We start from the raw sequence: 22929 nt of genomic DNA on the forward strand, positions 1-22929 counted from the left end.
TGATCTCTGGGAACATCCTTGTACTGTTCAAGCAGGGAAGAAAAGAACAGATGCAACTTATCTGGTCCAACACGTTGCTGGATTCCAAAATCCACAACTGCCCCACCAGTCAGTGGTAGTTGAATCTGCACAAACGAAATCCAGAAGACTTCGACCACACTCTTCCACACCTCCTGGTAAAGATAAAAAATTCCTGGACATATTAGGCCGCAAAACATTTCACGGTTCTATGCTAGTGTCACGAATAGCTGCATACCAACTGTACATGACACAATACCAAAGGAATCTATGGAAGCAGGTTCAAGAAGTAGCTGACACTCTTCCTCAACAGCAGCACGACAGCCTCAATGCCATATTGCTTAAAGGTCTAGAGGCAGGTAAACATGAAGTTCGTGCTGCTTATGACTCCTTTGAGACAGCTTCTCGAATGTCAGTGACAGGTATCAGTGCCAGGAGTTAGGCCTGGCTGAAAGCATCTGACTTGAGACCTGAAATCCAAGACAGACTTGCCGATTTACGATGCATCGGTGACAATCTATTCGGTGACAAGATACAAGACGCAGTGGCTCAATTGAAAGACCACAATGAAACCCCGCATCAATTATCGACAGTGACTACCAAGGCCCCTTGGTAGTCACTGTCGATCCATCAGGAGGGACCTTAAAAAACTATTTTATCACCCATGCAGATATTATCCACTTACATTTCGCGTGCGGACAGCTAGGCCGTCTGAGAGCACATCCTCGACAGCCCAAAACACCCAGGTCTCAGCTAAACCTTTCCAGAGAACAGCAGCCGCTGCATAAATCCAGAACCAGATTTACCAGTAGGAGGTCGAATTCATCATTTTATAACCAATTGGCTCAACATTACCACAGACCAATGGGTTATATCCATTATATTCTCTCACGCAGGTAGCTACATTTCTGCTTGTTTCAACTGCTTTCCAAGCCAGGATCCAGGGCTTGGATTGAGATTTCCCCTGTGCTCAGCTTGGACTCTCTCCTCCTCCACCTCATGGTTGCTAACCCCTCCCCCAGCTGGAATACGTCACAGAAGCTAAAAGAATCTGCTTTTAAATCTTCTCTCACGCAGCTAGCTACATTTCTGCTTGTTTCTGCTTGTTTCAACTGCTCTCCAAGCCAGGATCCAGGGCATGGATTGAGATTTCCCCTGTGCTCAGCTCGGACCCTCTCCTCCTCCTCCACCTCCACCTCGTGGTTGCTAACCCCTCCCCCAGCTGGAATATGTCACAGAAGCTAAAATAATCTGCTTTTAAATCTTCTCTCACGCAGGCGTCGCGCGCCTAAGGAGCGCAACAAAGGAGCCTGCCCCTTGTCATGCCCCTTAGCGTTGCCCCTCTACGACCCTAACAAATAGCCTATTTTCCTCCTTACTCTAATCTGCTTTCATACATCCCCCTCCCCATTTCACCTATACCATTCCTATTAACACTCCGTATCTTTAAACATCTCAGTGCATTACTTGCAATATGCTAAATAACTCCATTCCCATACTCAAATATAACTATCGGCCATACACAGATACACTCATGAAACCTCAACAAATGAACAGACACCTCATCCCAATCATGCTCACACCAATCACACAATTCTTAGGTCTCACGACTCTAGCTATCATGCTGTTTAATGCGCAAGCTATCACAAAAAAAACCAGTATACTTCATGATATACTCATTGATGATAAGCCAGATATTTGCGCCATAACTGAGGCCTGGTTAGAGGAAACTGATTCCGTCCTACTTAATCAATTACCAAATGACACTTATGACATCTACTCAATCCCAAGACCTAAGAAAAAAGGAGGTGGTTTACTACTCGCTGCAAAAAAAGAATTGCAGTTAACTTCACATCCTGTGCAAATCGCCCCAAAATTTGAGATTGGGTTATTTAAATCTCCTCACCTGCAGATCTGTCTAGTATATATTCCCCCTGGCATTCTTACAAAAAATCCTTCTCCCATAATTGAATTTATCGCCCAGAACATTGAAATTGACAAACCTGCCATCATCTTAGGAGATTTCAATATACATGTAGACTCCCTCCCACTATCAAACGCCTGTGAAACCTTTCTATCATCCCTCAAAGCTATTGGTTTCACACAGATCGTCACTGACCCTACTCATCAAAATGGTCATACTCTAGATCTGATCTTCATTAACAAACCCATCATCTCCAGTGACCCTATTAGCACAGCTGTTCCATGGTCAGATCACCACCTCCTGCACACTACCCTCACCCTTAAACGAACCACCTCACCCCAAATCCCAGAACCTAAAACTATACAGATCCGCAAATTATGTTCTATCGATGAACTCACTCTTGTATTCAACAAAGAACTTCATAATCTTGAACTAGCTGACATCAACTCAGCAATCACATCATGGTATTATATCACTGGGAACATTGCCAATGACCTTTGCCCACTTCGCACTAAAAGAATTGGCCACTCCAAATCTTCACTTAAACCATGGTACACCCCTGCACTGTCAGTTCAGGGGTGTACCATGGTTCCTGAGGGTGCTCTAAAACGCACCCTCAGGAAATTGGAAAAAGGTTGGCGTAACAACCCCTCCCTCACAAAAAGAAATACTTACAGAGCAACCCTACGTATCTATCGTGAGCAAACCCTCAACGCAAAAAAAAAATTACCATGCAAAAAAAATACATGACCTGCAATTTAATGCAAACGCTCTCTTCACGTATGTAACACAAATGACTAAAACCAATACCACTCCCACCTGTAATAAAGATGCCCAAACCAAAAGTGAGAACTTAGCTAAATACTTTCACGAGAAAATAGTTAAAATCATGGCACGGTTCCCTGGCAATAATTCCCTGACCGAAACCATCCCTCATGATTCCTCTGCTATATTTAATGCCTTTGAACCTACCACGTCCCTAGAGATTCAAAATACCATTAAAAAAAATGAAACCTGCCACACATCCAAGTGACACCATACCCACCAAACATCTGCTCTCCATCCCTGAAATCATAGCACCCTCAATTGCTAAAATTATCAATTGCTCACTAGCTTCCGGAGAACTCCCTAATACGCTTAAACAAGCTATCATCAGACCTATTCTAAAAAAGCCCAAAGCTGATGCCTCTGACCTAACAAATTACCAACTTATTTCCAACCTTCCCTTCATAGCAAAAATCCTTGAAAAAATTGTAAACACGCAGCTCACTGAACACCTGGAAAAATTTGAAATTCTCTCACCATTGCAACATGGTTTTCGTAAATGTATGAGCACCGAAACTCTGCTCATCTCTCTTATCAATACCATACTTACTGGGTTCGACAAAGGTCAATCGTTCCTACTAGCCATGCTTGACATTTCCGCGGCCTTCGATACTATTAATCACAACATTCTCATTACACGGCTCAAGGAAATCGGCATAGGTAACACCCCACTGCAATGATTTGAAGCTTTCCTACAAGGACGGCAATATAAAGTCAATTTTGAAAACCATGAATCGCAACCATACAATATAAGTCACGGAGTACCACAAGGATCTGCCCTCTCCTCTACTCTCTTTAATATTTATATCCTCCCGTGAGTGTGCATCTATGCGGATGACGTACAAATTGTTATCCCCATCACTGACTCCCTTAATGATGCCCTTAAAACATGGGATACTGCCCTCACCGCCATTAGTAACCTCCTTACTAGCATCAATCTGGCCATTAACCCCGATAAAACAGAACTTATGGTCATTTCCCCACAGAATCACAAAAACACAATTGCTGCCACTCACACATCACTCACTTCTCCTGACATCACTAACACTGTTAAAAACCTTGGAGTCACATTAGACAACCACCTTAATTTTAAAAAACATATCAACAACATTATTAAAGATGGGTTCTTCAAACTACACCCTCTAAAAAAAATTAAGACCATTACTCTACCAACACGATTTCCTTACTGTACTGCAATCCCTCATTTTTTCGAAAGTTGATTATTGTAATGCCCTTCTCCTAGGTCTACCCAAAACTACCATTCTACCACTACAAATGCTTCAGAATGCAGCAGCACGCATTCTCACCAATACCAGAAAATCAGAACATATTACTCCCATACTCAGAGATCTGCACTGGCTCCCCATTGCGCAGAGAATCATTTATTTATTTATTTATTTATTTATTTATTTATTTAAAGTTTCTTTTATACCGATAACCGTTTACACATCGCATCGGTTTACAGTTAAACAGGAACAATTGGGCAGAACCCTTACATATAACATTGAAAAACAGGTTAACTTTTGGGCAGTGCCCTTACATGTAACTGAGAACAAGGAGGCTAAAACAGGGATGGGGTATAGGGCTGACTATGCCGGGCAACGTCCGTGAAATCAATAAATAGATACAGCAAAATCAAAACTATATACATTATCTAAGGACATAAGTAGCCGAGTCAAAGTACAAAATCGGTGGGCATAAGACATATTCCGAGAAAAAGATTCCTAGTCATGTATCAAATTCGTTATTTAATCAATTCTTAGTTAATCAGTGAGGGTTTATGTAATGGAGGGTGATATGTAGTAAGCTTGCTGGAAGAGCCATGTTTTCAGTTTTTTTTTTAAAGTGGGTGTGTATGTTTCCAGGCGTATATCGGGAGGCAGGGAGTTCCATATGGAGGGGCCAGCAAGAGAGAAAGCTCTGCTTATGGTAGATGATAATTTGAAAGATTTGATGGGTTGGGCACGTAGGGTGCCTTGCAGGGCTGTACGTGTGGGTCTATTCGAGGTACGGGGGAGGAGTGGGGGGTTAATCCAATTGAGGTTAGAGTTCAACAGACTTTTGTGGATGATGGAAAGGGCTTTATAAAGAATTCGAGAGTGTATAGGGAGCCAATGAAGTTCGATAAGTGTGGGGGTGATGTGATCTCTTTTTTTTGAATTTGATAGTATCCTTGCGGCAGCGTTTTGTAGTAGTTGTAAGGGTTTGGTATGGGTGGCGGGAATGCCTAGAAAGAGTGCATTACAATAGTCTATCTTAGATAAAATGATAGACTGGAGTACAGTGCGGAAATCAGAAAAGTGTAGCAGTGGTCTGAGTTTTTTTATGGTTTGGAGCTTAAAATAGCATTCCTTGATGATAGATTTAATGAAGGGTTTGAAACCCTTCATGTTCATCATGTTGATGAACATGTTCATCATGTTCATCATGTTCATCATGATGTTCATCATGTTCATCATGATGTTCATCATGAACATGTTCAACATGTTGAACATGTTGAACATCTTCATCATGTTCATCATGAACATGATGAACATCATGAACATGATGAACATGTTCATGATGTTCATCATGTTCAAAACCTTATCTCTAATACACAAGACCCTACACAATGAAAACATGACATGGTTCAATAATGAACTTTACTTCCACAAACACTCCAGAACCCCTAGAACACAACATGCAGCCACCCTACACACCCCCACACATAAAACCACCACTCTTGAGTCAACTAGAAAGCGTGCGATAACCATAGCCGGACCGAACTGTTGGAACAATATGACACCAGACTTACGGCAAGAAACATGCCCAATAAAATTTAAGCAAAAACTGAAAACATGGCTTTTCCTACAGGCTTATACTTAACCCTTATGCTCTCTTCTCTCCCTTACTCCTACAGCCTTGCCCACTAATGTACTTAAATGTACATCCCCTATTTCTTTCTCACCACACCTAACTTTTTGTTGGCAATTATTCATATCGATTGTATATTGATTGTATATCAATTGTATATAAGACTTCTATCCCATTTCTTTCTCTCATACCCAGCTTTTCTCTTTTCCAATTGTGTTTTATAAAATTCATTCTATTTATGTATAGACGTATAAATTCATCCTATTTATTTATAGACTTATAAATTCAGTGAGATAATTTGCTTTGTACCACTATATTATTTTTCCCTTTCATTGTTCCACTGTTCTCTCCCCTCCCCCCCAGTTGACAAGTTTATTGTAAAGCACTATTGCATATGTTCGTTAACAAGTTTAATGTAAAGTTTATTGTCTGTTGTAAATGTTTATTGTTTTTTGTAAAGCACAGTTGCACATGCTCGTTCTATTTGGCACAGCTGCAATGTTTCTGTTAATTGTGAACCGATGTGAGGTTACTAAACAAATGTTGGTATATAAAAACTGCAAATAAATAAATAAATCCATCATAATCCACGGATACTGTCTAAACTTCCTCACGTTACCCCCCCCCCCCGATTCACCGCCCAATCCACTGTGGATGCAAAAAGATCACACAACTCTTCTAGAGTCAGAACTGTCCACCCATCTGGGCGCCAGGGCTGTGGAACCTGTTCCCCGAGCACAGCAGGGCTACTTTCTCATTCCAAAGAAATCAGGCGGCCTCCGCCCCATCTTAGACCTTCGCAATCTCAATAAATTTCTACGAAGAGAAAAATTCAGGATGGTGTCCTTGGGTATCATGCTTCCACTTCTGTAAAACGGAGATTGACTCTGTTTTCTGGATCTTCAAGATGCTTACGCTCACATTCCCTTATTTCCCACACCACTGCAAATACCTGCACTTCCTAGTGGGACATCAACACTTTCAATACCGGGTTCTGCCATTCGGACTTGCCTTGGCTCCCCGTGTATTTACAAAGTGCCTGGCAGTGGCTGCGGCCCACCTATGCAAGAAACAAATACACGTCTTTCCTTACCTGGTCAACTGGCTCATAAAGAGCCAATCCAAGCAAGGAGCTCTCGACACTCTCAAGCTCACTATCACTCTACTGCACTCGTTGGGATTTCTTATCAACTACCAAAATCCCACCTGACTCCATCTCATCTCCTGACATTCATTAGAGCAGATTTGGACACTACAGTAGCGAAGGCCTTCCTGCCTAACGACCGCGCAGACACACTCTCCAGACTAGCTGTATGTCTGTGCACAAAGAAAACAGCCTCATCCCATCAATTTCTAACATTGCTGGGCCACATGGCTTCCACGGTCCAAGTCACTCCTATGGCCAGGCTGGGCATGAGAAGAACTCAATGGACTTTGAAGACTCAGTGACTGCAAGCCACTCAACCGCTCTCATCCCAGATCCAAGTAACCCACCAGTTACGTTTATCGCTTCTCTGGTGGACAAACAAAGACAACTTGCTAACAGGTCTGCCTTTTCAGCAACCACTTCCACAGATAACTTTGACCACAGATGCATCCACCTTGGATTGGGGAGCTCATGTGAACAATTTGCAAATTCAAGGTACTTGGACACAACTCGAAGGAACATTTCAGATCAACTTCCTAGAGCTTCGAGCTATACGTTATGTTCTCTATGCGTTCAAGGACTGCCTTTCACACAAGACTGTTCTCATACAGACAACACAGTTGCAATGTGGTACTTGAACAAGCAGGGCGGCACAGGCTCTTATCTCTTCTGCCAAGAAGCCGCGCAGATCTGGGACTGGGCCCTTGCACACTCCGTGTTTCTATGGGCCACTTATCTGGCAGGCATGCAGAATGTAATAGCAGATCACCTCAGCCGACAGTTCCATCCCCATGAGTGGTCTCTGGATTCTGTGGTAATGACCAGAATCTTCCAACGCTGGGGTCAATCAACAATAGACCTATTTGCATCCAAAGTGAATCACAAAGTGGACAGATTCTGCTCCCTGCACAGGCAACAAAACAAGTTAACTATAGATGCGTTTGCTCGCCCCTGGAACACAGGCCTCCTATATGCGTATCCCCCGACACCGCTGATAGCCAAAACTCTTGTGAAGTTACAACAGGACAAAGGGTCAAAGATACTCATAGCCCTGTATTGGCCTCGACAAATGTGGTTTCCCATGCTTCTCGACCTTTTGCTCAGAGATCCCATTCTCCTGGGCACACCAAGGCATGTTACGCCATCTGAACCTTCAGATCCTATCCCTCACAGCCTGGATGTTGAAAGCTTGATCCTCCAATTGCTCAGCCTTTCAGCTGATGTCTCTCAAGTGCTTGTAGCTTCACGAAAGCCTTCCACACGAAAATCCTATCATTCTAAGTGGAAAAGGTTCACCACGTGGTGCACGCAAAAAGGTATTGATCCCTTCTCCTGCCCCACGCCATCTCTATTAGACTATCTCTGGCACATTTCAGAATCTGGTCTCCAGACTTCTTCGGTGAGGGTACACCTTAGTGCCATCTCAGCGTACCACAAAGGTGTTGGGGAAGTTCTGGTGTAATAGGCCCCTCATGAACCTTAAGAATAGGTTCATGAGGGGCCTATTACAACTTAAGCCCCCTCTACGCCCACCAGCCATCTAGTGGGACCTGAATGTAGTACTTTCAAGGCTCATGTGCTCTCCGTTTGAGCCTTTGCACTCCTGCGATGTTAAATTTCTTACATGGAAAGACTTCTTCCTAGTAGCCGTTACATCTGCATGAAGGGTTAGTGAGTTACAAGTACTTGTCACATACTCACCCTATACCAGGTTCCTGTATGACACCGTGGTCTTCCATACTCACCCTAAACAGAATGTTGGGAATTATTAGAAAAGGAATGATGAATAAAACGGAAAATGTCATAATGTCTCTGTATCGCTCCATGGTGAGACCGCACCTTGAATACTGTGTACAATTCTGGTCGCCGCATCTCAAAAAAGATATAATTGCGATGGAGAAGGTACAGAGAAGGGCCACCAAAATGATAAGGGGAATGGAACAACTCCCCTATGAGGAAAGACTAAAGAGGTTAGGACTTTTCAGCTTGGAGAAGAGACAACTGAGGGGGGATACGATAGAGGTGTTTAAAATCATGAGAGGTCTAGAACGGGTAGATGTGAATCGGTTATTTACTCTTTCGGATAGTAGAAAGACTAGGGGGCACTCCATGAAGTTAGCATGGGGCACATTTAAAACTAATCGGAGAAAGTTCTTTTTTACTCAACGCACAATTAAACTCTGGAATTTGTTGCCAGAGAATGTGGTTAGTGCAGTTAGTATAGCTGTGTTTAAAAAAGGATTGGATAAGTTCTTGGAGGAGAAGTCTATTACCTGCTATTAAGTTCACTTAGAGAATAGCCACTGCCATTAGCAATGGTTACATGGAATAGACTTAGTTTTTGGGTACTTGCCAGGTTCTTATGGCCTGGATTGGCCACTGTTGGAAACAGGATGCTGGGCTTGATGGACCCTTGGTCTGACCCAGTATGGCATTTTCTTATGTTCTTATGTTCTTAAATTCCTTCCCAAGGTGGTTACTGACTTCCACTTGCCCACCTTTTTCCCAAGGCCTCACTCACCAAGGCGAGAGAGTTTTACACACCGTGGACTGTAAACGTGCGCTTGCATTTTACCTAGACCACACTGCAGTCCATAGGAAATCCACCCAACTCTTTGTTTCTTTTGACAGAAACAGACTAGGAGTTGCAGTGGGCAAACAAACTCTCTCCAACTGGCTAGCAGAGTCTATCAAATTCTGCTATGAAAAAGCAGGCCTTCCTCTCCAGGGACAAGTGAAGGCGCACTCAGTAAGATCCATGACAACCTCAGTAGCTCACTATTGTTCAGTACCGATTGCTGACATCTGCAAAGCTGCAACATGGAACTCTCTTCACACATTTGCATCACATTATTGCCTGGACAAGGAAGGATGCCAAGACTCTGCCTTTGGACAATCCATCTTGAAGAACTTATTTCCAGTATAATCCCAACTCCTTCCACATCCAATCTGCTGTGATTTCAGGCTGCCTCATTTTTCCCAACAGTATGCCAGTTGTTGTGCCTGTTGCACAAGTTGTACGCTGTAGGTCCAAACAAATATGAGTCAGCCTGTAGCTTGCTAATTACCCACATGAGGACAAGCATCCTGCTTGTCCTGGGACGAAGCAGAGTTGCTTACCTGTAACAGGTGTTCTCCCAGGACAGCAGGATGTAGTCCTCACGAAACCCATATGCCACCCTGCGGAGTTGGGTCCAAAACGTTTTATTATTTTATTTTTCGCTTGCACCTTTTGCTACAAACTAGAGATGTGAATTGTGTGATCGATCGTCTTAACAATCGATTTCGGCTGGGAGGGGGAGGGAATCGGATCGTCGCCGTTTGGGTTTTTTAAATATCATGAAAATCGTGAAAATCGAAAACCGGCACACTAAAACATCCCTAAAACCCACCCCGACCCTTTAAAATAAATCCCCCACCCTCCCGAACCCCCCCCCCAAAATGCCTTAAATTACCTGGGGTCCAGTGGGGGGGAGGGCGGGAAAACCGGCACACTAAAACAACCCTAAAACCCACCCCGACCCTTTAAAATAAATCCCCCACCCTCCCGAACCCCCCCAAAATGCCTTAAATTACCTGGGGTCCAGAGGAAGGGTCCCGGTGTGATCTTCTACTCTCGGACCTCCGGTGCTTGTAGAAATGGCGCCGGCGCTACCTTTGCCTTGTCATATGACAGGTCAAAGGTAGCGCCGGCGCCATTTTGTTTTTTGTCCCCCGAGGTCAGGAGCGTAGGAGATCGCTCCCGGACCCCCGCTGGACCCCCAGGGACTTTTGGCCAGCTGCCATTTTGCGCAAAATGGCGCCGGCCGTAGACAACACGATTCGACTGCAGGAGGTCGTTCCGGACCCCCGCTGGACTTTTGGCAAGTCTTGTGGGGGTCAGGAGGCCCCCCCAAGCTGGCCAAAAGTCCCTGGGGGTCCAGCGGGGGTCCGGGAGCGATCTCCTGCCGCTAATCATTTTTCCGTACGGAAAAACCAAAGGTAGCGCCGGCGCCATTTCTACAAGCACCGGAGGTCTGAGAGTGGAAGATCACAGCGGGACCCTTTCTCTGGACCCCAGGTAATTTAAGGCATTTTGGGGGGGTTCGGGAGGGTGGGGGATTTATTTTAAAGGGTCGGGTTGGGTTTTAGGGTTTTTTTTAGTGTGCCGGTTTTCCCGCCCTCCCCTTTCCCCTCCCCCTTCCCCGATTTACGATTTTTTGACAATAAATCAGGGGAATTGTTATTGTATCGCGGCTCTAACGATTTTTGACGATTTAAAATATATCGGACGATATTTTAAATTGTCAAAAAACGATTCACATCCCTACTACAAACGAGACTGAAGGGAGACCCATGTGGCTTGAGAGATCATGGCATTCTGGGTATGCTCAGTGTGCGAGTCAAAAGTTCTAGAAACTTTGACAGAAAAATTTTCCGTGATAGGGATCCGTCCAATGACATCACCCACATGTGAGGACTACATCCTGCTGTCCTGGGAGAACACCTGTTACAGGTAAGCAACTGTGCTGTGTCTCAGAACCATATAATCTGTTCCCTGACCCAGCAGGAGAGTGGGTTCCACTCCACGTGTCAAAAAAAAAAAAAAAAAAGACAGTTGGTCTCAAACTTCTTCTGCACTTCGGTGCCCTATACACATCTCCTTACCAAGAAATGTAGACTATGTTATTCTTGGGCATTAGGCTTCCTCTGATATATGAATAGGATTGGATCTGCTCCTTGGTCCTTCATAAACATGTATCCATGACATGCACACATCACTGCCATTTGGCCTTGCCTCTGTGCCCAAATGTTCCTGAAGAGACTGACAGTAGTGGCTGCACCGTTACTCCGTACAGTTGTATATGATTTTCGGATCTGGACAACTGTCATGTAACAGTCAAGTCCATACATGAGGTCTCGACTCTCTTGAATTCATTATGTGGCTCCTCTACATTCTGGGATTTTCTAATCACCTACCAGAAATCCCATTTGACACTGTCTTCTCACCTCTCCTTTCTGACAGCTGACCTATACTTCACAGTCGCCCTCATAATTGGGCATCCACGCTGTCCAACCTCTCCAGCTATCTGCAGTGGAAGGTCGATGACATGACGACATAGTCTATGCCACCCTACTGACATAACTACCCAGAAGCCTGACATAATGCACTTGCAGTATCAGTAACATAAAGCTACTCAGCTGTTATGTCCCTTATCCACTTCACCAATCCTCTCTGTTGTCTCTTAAGAACATAAGAACATAAGAAATTGCCATGCTGGGTCAGACCAAGGGTCCATCAAGCCCAGAATCCTGTTTCCAACAGAGGCCAAAACCAGGCCACAAGAACCTGGCAATTACCCAAACACTAAGAAGATCCCATGCTACTGATGCAATTAATAGCAGTGGCTATTCCCTAAGATAAAATTGATTAATATCTATTAATGGACTTCTCCTCCAAGAACTTATCCAAACCTTTTTTGAACCCAGCTACACTAACTGCACTAACCACATCCTCTGGCAACAAATTCCAGAGCTTTATTGTGCGTTGAGTGAAAAAGAATTTTCTCCGATTAGTCTTAAATGTGCTACTTGCTAACTTCATGGAATGCCCCCTAGTCCTTCTATTATTCAAAAGTGAAAATAACTGAGTCACATCTACTCGTTCAAGACCTCTCATGATCTTAAAGACCTCTATCATATCCCCCCTTAGCCGTCTCTTCTCCAAGCTGAACAGCCCTAACCTCTTCAGCCTTTCCTCATAGGGAAGCTGTTCTATCCCCTTTATCATTTTGGTTGCCCTTCTCTGTACCTTACTTCATAGACAGACAATGCCAAATTATGAACAGGTCTACCCTTCTTGCAATCAGCCCTGTGGATGACCTAGACCACCAACATCTCCACCTTACGTTGGAATGCCCAGGTTGCAGGCCTTCAAACTAAAAACTTGACATGACTCGGAATGACTGTCAGTTCTACTTCTTGGAGTTTCGGTCGAGTCGTTGCTTCCTCTATGCATTCCTGGAGTGCCTCTTCAACAAGATATTCTTCATTCTCATTGACCACCAAGTACCGCACTTCTGCCTGAACACACAACGCAGCCTGGGCTTTCTTGGTTCTGTCAGGTATCAGTGCAGTTTATTAGCGTTAGCCATACGACACTCCATTATACTGCGCACCATTTTCTGGCAGCACAGTGACTGCACTGGAACACCGACTCAGCTGACACTTACATAGAAACATAGATATGACGGCATAAAAAGACCAATCGGCCCATCTAGACTGCCCAGCAAGCTTCCACACTGGTTTTCCCATACTTATCTGTTTCATCAACCACCAAGTTCAGGGCCCTTGTTGGTAACTGTTTGATTCAAATTTCCTGCCATCCCCTGTCATTGATGCAGAGAGTAATGTTGGAGTTGCATCAAAGGTGAGCATAAGGCTTAATGGTTAAGGATAGTAACCGCCACATCAAGCAAGTTACCCCGATGCTTGTTTACTGAGACTGCACAGACCAATGCCTTGTTGGATGTTGTCTGAATGTAAATCCTGTTTTCTACATTTCCCCCTGCCGTTGAAGCAGAGAGCAACGCTGTATATGCATTCAAAGTGATGTATCAGGCTTAATTGGTTTAAGGTAGTACCCGCCGTAATAAGCAAGCTACCCCTGTGCTTGAACTTCTAACTCCACAAGTGATCCTTGGATCCCTCTGTTGTGAGCAAAGTTCCTACCGATGATTTCAACTAACCATAGATTCTTGTGTCCAGCCTAAACTACAGAATGGACTCTTCTGCTCCCAATACAGGGACTGAAGAGCACCACCCATTCATACCTTTGCTGTCCCTGAAACATAGGACTGCTATACCGTACCCCCAGATACTGCTCATAGCAGTATTCTCGTGAAGGTAAAACAGTCCAAAGGCTACATGATACTCATGAACCCTTTGGACGCCGGTAAATCTACTCTCCATCTGTCTATGATCGTCTCTCAAGACCTCTTAACTTTACGAAAGGCTTCCATGCGGAAATCTTACCGCTCTAAATGGAAGAGTTTACCTGGTAATGTCCACGGAAGGGCTTGATCCCTTTCTTGTCCACATCGCATCTATTGTACAATTAATGCCACCTCTTCAACTCTGGTTCCCAGATTTCCACTAGTAAGATTTACTTCACTACCATTTCATATCTTCATTATTATTATTATTATTATTATTTATAGATTTTTATATACCGCGGCACATAATGCACATCACCTCGGTTTACAGCAAACAGTAATTTAGCCATAGGCTTTACAATGAACATAAGTGGAAAAAGCAAGATGCTTTTTATCTTCATAAAAGTATACAGGAGTTACAACCCCTGGTGAGTTGCTTTATAAAAAGCATACCTCAGCTTCAGCTTCTTCTACGGAGACCGCTCATGACATAGCACTACACTATCATGCTTACACTACGCTCCTGTGCACTACAATACCTTACAAAGAAAATTATTTTTTCCTTGTAACCATTTCATCTACTCGCAGAATCTGTGAGTTTACAGCCCTTGTGCCTACTCACCCTACGCAACATTCCTCCATGACCTGGTATTCTACGCACTCACCTACATTCCTTCCTCAGATGGTAACTGATTTCCACGTACCATAAATCTGTACATACTCTGCCAAAGCCTTGCACTCAATCGAGTGCTCTGCTTTTACATATCTTGGACTGTAGACGTGCAGTTGCGTTTTCTGTGCACACTCCGCAGTCCACCAGGAATCCACCCAACTCTTTGTTCTTCGACAACAGTAACATGGAATTGCGGTGGTTATGCAAACTATCTTCATTTACCTTGCACAATGCATTGCATTCTGCCATCAGCAAGCGGACCTTCCACTTCAGGGATGAGTGAAGGCATTTCATCAGGGTCATGGCAATGTCAGTGACACTCTACTTTTCATGACCGATTACCAAAATCTACAAGTCTGCGATGTGGAGATCTATCCACCCCTTCGCAGCCCTCTATTACTTGCACAGGTCCGAACGACACCATTCTGTCATTGGCCTGTATGACCTTAAGAATTGTTCCCAATGTGAAAACCCAACTCGTCCTACCACGACTGCTGTGAAGTTCAGGCTCCCTCATTGTTACCAACAGCATCCCAGTTGTTGTGGCTGTTGCACATGTTGGGTGCTGCTTCACCTGATTATTATGAAGCAGCTTGTAGCTTGTTATTCACCCACATGTGAGGACTACCATCCTGCTTGTCCTGGGAGAAAGCAGAGTTGCTTACCTGTAACAGGTGTTCTCCCAGGACAGCAGGATGGTAGTCCTCACGAAATCCACTCGCCACCCCATGGAGTTGGGTTCATTACATTTTTTTATTTTATTTTTCGCTCGTTCTTTTTGCTACAAACGAGACTGAAGGGGGACCCCTGGTGGCTGCAGGGTTAGTGCCATGCTCAGTGGGCCAGTCAAGGTTCTAGAAACCTTGACAAACGTGTTCCGTGACAGGGCTCCATCTGATGATGTCACCCACATGTGAGGATTAACATCCTGCTGTCCTGGGAGAAGACCTGTTACAGGTAAGCAACTCTGCTTTCTTTCTCTTTCTTTTTTCTTTTTAATGTTGCTGTCCACCTGTGCACAGCTTAGCGTAGAAATTCCCAAACTGACATCATATGTGACACCATGAGTGGTCTGGGCTAACCAGAGAACATAATCAGACTGGCAGTTCTCTCATAAACTTCTTTATTAGTAACAAGAAAACAAAGCAGAAGTAGCTTGGCCTAACTTTGTAGTTAACAAAATAAAGACAGCAATATAACTCGCAGTTCAGCAGTAAGTATTAGCCTTCCGTAGGCTTCCTTCTCTTCCATGGGGCCCCCATATTCTTTCTTCCTGGGCCTAGCTTCTTATTATTTAGATTTATATTCCACTTTTTTTTTTTGCAGTACTTCAAAGTGGATTACATTCAGGTACTATAGGTATTTCCCTATCCCCAGAGGGCTTACAATCTAACGGGCCGATTCAGTAATGTCCGCTGGAGAGCGGGCGAATGCCCGTTCTCCCGGCGCGCGCACAGGCCACTCGCCTGTGTGCGCGATTCAGTATTTAAATTAGGTCCGGCGGTAGAAACGGGCAAAAGGAGGCGCTAGGGACACTAGCGCGTCCCTAGCGCCTCCTTTTCCCCGGAGCGACGGCTGTCAGCGGGTTTGACAGCTGACGCTCAATTATGCCGGCGTCTGTTCTCGAGCCCGCTGACAGCCGGACGCTGACAGCCGGACGCTGACAGCCGGACGCTGGCAAAATTGAGCGTCCGGTTTTCGACCCGACAGCCGCTGGCCGACTTCAAAATTTTTTTTTTTTACTTTTTTTACCCTTCGGGACCATGGCGATATTAAGTCGGAGGGTGCACTTTCCCGGTGCCCGAAGAAGTAAAATGTGTGTTGAGGGCGCTATTGGATGTGCGGTTTCTGCCCCTTACTGAATAAGGGAAAACGCGCATCCAATGGCAGGTTAACAGTGTGCTCCAATGGTACTGTATCGGCCTGTAAGTTTGTACCTGAGGCAATGGAGGGTAAAGTGACTTGGCCAAGTTCACAAGGAGCGACAGCAGGACTCAAACCTTGCTCTCCTGGTTCATAGCCCACTGCTTTAACCACTAGGCTACTCCTCCACTCCTTTTTATTTCCTTCTAAGAAGATTACTCTTAGAGCGTAACTCCCTTCCTGTCTGTGTATTAATGTGGACCAGGCTAAATGCTTGATCCTGGATTTTTAAGGAGGGTCTAACATATTCACCTTCAAAGACTTTTAAAAATGATTGGCACTTGGGAAGAAGAGGATGTTGGTGGTGGGAGGGATGGGGCTGCCGCTGGACTTTAAAAAAAAATAAAAATAGCAGAACTCGGAGTGGTAGGAGAGAGGAGCTGCTTGGAACGTTTTTAAAATAACAGCATTTTAGGTGGTGGGGGAGGATAGTGATGCTGGGAGTCATTTTTAAAATAACCCCTTGGGGGTGGAGTGGGAGAGGGTCTCCGAAGAGGATTTAACTAGCCAGTGCTGATTTTCAGTATCAGCTAGCTAAGTTTATTTGCATAGGGCTGAGTGCCCTATATCTAGGTGGCTACATTTTAGCTGACTCGATTGAGGCTTATTTTCAGTTGAATATCCAACTTGCTAGGTTCAGCTGAAAATCTGCTTAACTTAGATGGTCAGAATTTGGTTGATTTAAGTTGGGCAGTCTGTGCTCTTTTGAAAATTGACTCCATAGTTTGAAATATAGCAACATGTGAGGCAAGTCAATTCTCTAAAGAAAAGAAGAGAAGTTGAAATCTCAGGCAGGTCAGAGCACATAGATGTCATTAAGGAATTTTAAGGTTGCTCTGATTGGTTGACATCAAGCATTTTGAAAGTTGCCCTGCCATTGTTCAATAGTAAGCATGAGCAAATGTTTGTGGTAAAAAAGGAAATAAAGCATTATGAAATGTTCACAGATCTATCTCCTTGTTATTTGGCCAAATATATTTTTAGGATAACTTTCAAGTGATATATACATTCCCTTCATTCTGTCAACATCAGTTGATAAGGGTTTAACAAAATTGTATGAGAATTTAGTATACGCATACTCCAATAACTGCAGCATTTAGTATAAAACCAATTTTTTATTCAAATTGGGTGTTTGGGTTTCTTCTTTTAAACTACAATATCAAGAATACTTTCAGGAATATATTTGGGATTTTCAGTAAATTAAGATCTTATGAAAGCATATTGGAAATAAATAAATTGTAGATTGCTTTCTAACTATAGAAAATCAAACACATTATTTTTATGATTTTAACAAGAAGTTGCATTGTTTTTTTGTCATTGTTCCTATTGAATTCTAAAATAAAATGTAACTTGGTGTAAAATGATTATTATTTAACAGGCTGGAATATTTAGTATGTATGGCTGCGAGGAAGGTTTTGCCACTGGTGGGAGAGATGGGTGTATACGATTATGGGACTGTGATTTCAAGCCAATTACTAAAATTGATCTCAGGGAGACGGAACAAGGATATAAAGGTAAATCTGTATCATTATTTCCTGAGAAATTGGAAATTTTATAGATAAAACACATTTATGCTTGTACATTGTGTCATTTCGCAAGACTCCACATGTATTTTATTTTACAGCAGCAGTAAAACCAGCATTCTTCATAATGTCATGCTTGTTCCCTCACGCTAATACCTGTTAGTTTTACTCTAGGTTTCATTCTTTTTTATGCTAATTGATTCCTATAATTTTATCTGTTTGGTATACTTTTTTTTTTTATTATTATTAACCCCTCTTGGTTATCTTTTTCTCTCTACTTTCCTTCTTGTCTCAAATCAGTGACAAGCCATGCAGCAGAATTCAAATTTATAATTTCTGTTGCTGAATTGACTCTATAATTGACTTAGATTCAGATTTAAGATTATTACACGATAGATAGAGGACCAGAGATGGGGAGTTTCACCACTGGAAGTTAGAGAGCAGCAGGGGGAGGCCTAGATTTTCGGCACTTTCAGAATTTGGCACTCTAGGCACAGTCCTATGATGTCTATGCCTATATCCAGGTCTGAGTTGACTGGTCTTTTATTCTTTCTTTGGATGTATCAGGGGTGATGTTAACCAGATGTTCTGATGGTGATCAATACAGTGCTTTTCTGGTTTACTTCAGTCCATACCTGTGGGAGTGACTAAGTAGAAGAGGCTTTTCTAATTTCAAATGCTCATTATTTTTCAACAATGATATAAAAATTAGAAAGTGAAAAAGAATCCTAAGATGGTCTATTTTCCATTTAAAAACAAAAAGTTACTATTTTTCACATTATCCTTTCTAGAATTTTCCTGCAACAACTAGTCATTTACATTTTGGGCTTGAATATGGTATACAGACAATATAATAGGGGTATTTTCTTAAAGAATTATAGGGGGCAATTTTACCCATGGTTTTGCACAAACTCTCAAAGGAAAAGTACATGGGTATTTTTCTTTTCCCGACGATAGAAGGGCTGAATTAATCATGCTGTCTGGGAACGTTCTCCGGTGGCCCTGAGGTGGAGCTTCTCCTAGCAATCACAGAGCTTTGCTCTGTGAAGCTGCGCACGTCCTCCCATGAGTATCTTCCCACTCAATCGCCGCCTTCTCCTCGGTCTCATTTTTCCGCTCTGCCATCCACATGCTGGGCTTTTTCTCCCGACTTCTCCTCAGAGTTTTTTCTTCAGGGGAAGACCACAACAGCACTTTTCAGTGCTACCATAGCCCCCAAACTGCCTGGCTTCAAATACTGCCAGTGCGATAAGGTGATGTCAATCACAGATGGGCATAATTATTATTTCCTAGCGTGTAGCCAGATGGACTCAGAACAAGTGGGTATAGTGTGCTCGTGCTAGCAGTTGGAGACGGATCTGACGTCAGCACGGGTACATATACCCCCACAGGAAGTGAAGCACTTAAGTAATTTCCGTCTCCAAAGCAGTTTGGAGAGCCTGCACGCTCGCTGAGTGTGTTTTCCAATACTACTTTTCTATTTTCTACTTTCTATATTCTACTTACTAAATTTCTACAGGAACATCGAGCCCCGCACTCCTGCGGTGATACCCTCGGGTCCCTCCCCCAGTTGAGTTTCCCGGGGTGATTTCCGTGATCCCTCGGAGGTCTAGGCCTCGGTCCGGTGGCCGAATCGCGGCAGGGATCTAGCCCTCGAGCGTGAAGGGCTTGGGTCGGGCTAAGAGGCGCCTCGGTCCCGGCGTGGACCTAGAGGCAGCGGGTGCATTTCCTCAGAAGCGGCGGTGAAGGTATTTCCCCTCTCCCCCCGCAGCCGGAGACAGCCCGGGTTCCAGCCGGGAAGCGCCGAGGATCAGGTAAGGCGTACATCTCTTATATTTGGTCTCCGAGGTCCGAGGATCGGCGGCGTTGCCTGTATGCGGCACGCCGTGGAGGTCGCCATTTTGTCGGCCTTGTTCAGGTATTGAGCGCCCATGATAGGTGCCTGTATGCTATTGAGAGAGCGGCCTACGTAGAGGCCGGGAAGTCACCACCTCTACAAGTCAAGGCTCATTCTACCAGAGCCCAAGCAGCATCTTGGGCAGAATCTAGGATGCTGTCGCCTGCAGAAATATGTAAAGCGGCGACATGGTCCTCCCTCCATACCTTCTCCAGGTTTTACCGTCTGGATGTCCAGGCCAGGGAGGACACAGCATTTGCGAGGGCGGTCTTATGCAGTCCTCAGGCAGCCTCCCGCCCAGTCCGGGAGTAAAGCTTTTGTACATCCCACTTGTTCTGAGTCCATCTGGCTACACGCTAGGAAATGTTGAGATTACTTACCTGATAATCTCGTTTTCCTTAGTGTAGACAGATGGACTCAGCATCCCGCCCGGCTGCCGGTATACATGGGTTTCACCGATTCAAGGTAGGCCATGTCATTTGCTTACATAAGAGCGTCCCCTTTGCCAGGTGTTGACGCCTTCCGGTTGGGAATGCTGGCGGTCTCCTGCTATTATCAATCGGTCAGGAGAATCCTGTTTCACTATTTCATTGATCGTCAGTACACATATATCCATAACAGCTTTTGCAAGGAAGATTACTGAAGTGCTTCACTTCCTGTGGGGGTATATGTACCCGTGCTGACGTCAGATCCGTCTCCAACTGCTAGCACGAGCACACTATACCCACTTGTTCTGAGTCCATCTGTCTACACTAAGGAAAACGAGATTATCAGGTAAGTAATCTCAACATTATGTCTGTCTGGGGCTTGACCACTATCAGTTGGCTTGCTGCGACTCTGGGCGCATGTCGTCACGAGCCCAAAGACAGTGTGCCCAAAAGATTGCGCGCTTCAAGGAAGGGCGTGATGGCTCTTATGCCCCACAGTTGGAGCATCTCTCCTCTCACTCCTCCCTGGGACTGGTGCTGGACCAGCTGGAGAAAAGGAAAAAAGCCTCCTCATCTTGGACCCCAAGATAAAAGGGGCTCACAAGCCAAATGGTGCTAGCCACCTTGGTGCTCTCCCCGCCCCAAGACTGTCCATAGAGTGCTTCATTTGGACGATGCTTTGGTGGCCAAGGCTAAACAGCGTCATTCTTCTGATGCCAGCAGCACAGAGGCGTCGAAACCAGTGCAAATGGTGAAGCGTGCCAGCCATCGAAAAGACTCAACACTTGTGTCGTCCCTAGCGCCGAAGATCAAACAAATAACACATGCATCAGAGGACCGATGCCTCAACACACGACGCATCAAAAGAGAATCTGACACATCAAAGTGCACCCCTCCGAAGCTAAGTATCTCAATGCGAGAACGAACAGATAAAGCATTGACGCCAAGCCACTCCATGCATCGATCTGCACTGCAGCTGATGCAAGTGTCAACTGTCAGCCCAGAGACATCGGACTTCAGCATAGAAATCCACAGCCCAAACCTGCAGAGGTACAGGGACAAGGCGAGGACCCGCAGACAATATTCAGTACTGAAGAACTCCGTGAGATGGGGTTTTCAGATATGGACCTTCTCTCGGATTACCCCGACTCAGAAACGTCCTTACCTCCTTGTGCAAAGTCTACTTAGACATTTCTTCTGTCTCCAAGCATAAGGGGCTGTGTTCTCAACTACAGGAGCCTCTCACCAAATGTCCTAAGTTACCACAAGAGGTGGGTCCTCGAGAACATCAACCCAGAGGACCAGATTCCGGTTTTATTATATGCCGCAGTACCCTGCTCATCCTTAGGGTGCAAGTCCATCCCTGTATTGGGAAAAGAACAAGAAAAATCCATATTTCCAGCACCTTCTGTGGGAGTCTAGCGGAACAAGCAATGTCCCAGATTTCCACAGTTCTGACAGGTCTCTTTGCGCCTCTGGAGCCGTGCGAACAGGAGCATCTGCCAGCAAGTCACTCTTCAGTAGAGGGCCCCCTGGAGGGAGGCTCCCCTCCACAGGAACTGGAGGTGGCTGGTCAATGGGCACAGAAGTCACCCCAACCACAATGCTCCCCTCAGCTAAGCTCAATTTTGGAAGTCTCGCCACCCAGTTTCCGGGTTGCCTTCCGACCCACTGGAGGAGCCGCCAGAGCTCTCCAACCCACCGGAAGACCTTTTGTACTCTAAATTCATAGAGAAGGTGGGGGCGTGACAACGTGGAAACCAGAAAGCTGCCAGACCCTAGGGCTGAAGTCCTGGGCATATTAAAAATCTTCGAGGTCCCGGCTGAACCAACAGCGCAGCTTCCCCATGGGGTATGGGATGTGGTCCTGGAGAAAACTTGGGAGCCCCTTTTCTTGAGTCTGGCCACTTCCCAAAAAACGGATCTCAAATTCAGAATAAGGAAATCGCTGTACTATAGTACAGTGGAGCTCCCTCACACCTCCATTGTGGTAGAGTTGGCCATGAAAAAAGCAAAAAAGACCAGAGTCCATTCTAATACTCCTCCCGATAAGGACAATCGTTACCTAGACGACTTCGGGAAATGATCCTTCAAGTCCACCATGCTGAACGCAATATAGATTGATTTCTACTATTATTACAGTCCCTGATGCAGCTGACTAGGCGAAACTTGGCCGGAGTCGGGCATTTTATCTAATAATTTTAATAAAAGACTTCTTCCACTGCACACGGTCTTGCTTTCGTTTTGTTTGCCTTGGCTTCGTTGGACCGCCTTCTGATTTTGTTTCATGAGAAATTAGTTGACCTGCCATCTTCGTAGACAAACTGTGGGAGACAGTATCGCAACTGAAAGAGCAGGATGTGGAGGTTTTCTCCTTGGCCTCCCTTGGGGACCAATCCTCGATAGCCCAGAAGTACTATCAAACTTATCGTAAAGCCAGCTTCCAGAGGCGCCCATACCAGTCATACGCTTCGTACAGAGCACATACATTCCCGCAATATTGACAACAGACCCTGCAGCCACAGCAGAGGGGCAGACCCAGGGGCCAATGCCAGCAGTGGCAGCAGTCAGCCTCCATCCAGAAAACCCTGCAAAGTTTTTAAGATTGACGGGTCCACCCCTACCATCACTGGTGGGGGGCAGAGTAGCATAGTTCTGTGATTACATCTGACTGCTGGATACTGAACATCATTTGCAGGGGCTACCAACTCAATTTCAAACAGATCCCACCACTTCCCCGTCTCGCCACCTCTCACCGGGCTCAATGACGGGTGCAACCAACTACAAGCACAATTACTTCCCTG

The 22929-nt window shown here is 44.8% G+C and overlaps 1 protein-coding gene across 1 annotated transcript in view; it reads left to right on the forward strand.

Annotated features, from left to right (window-relative positions):
• Window positions 1-22929, forward strand: part of EML6 (EMAP like 6) — an 815949-nt gene that overhangs the window by 171534 nt on the left and 621486 nt on the right. Inside the window, exon 6 of the mRNA XM_029593447.1 lies at window positions 17656-17791. Within this exon, the coding sequence (XP_029449307.1) occupies window positions 17656-17791 (136 nt within the window). The remainder of the gene's footprint in view (window positions 1-17655; window positions 17792-22929) is intronic.

Source organism: Rhinatrema bivittatum, chromosome 3 (genome assembly GCF_901001135.1).
Source record: "Rhinatrema bivittatum chromosome 3, aRhiBiv1.1, whole genome shotgun sequence".
NCBI lineage: Eukaryota > Metazoa > Chordata > Amphibia > Gymnophiona > Rhinatrematidae > Rhinatrema > Rhinatrema bivittatum.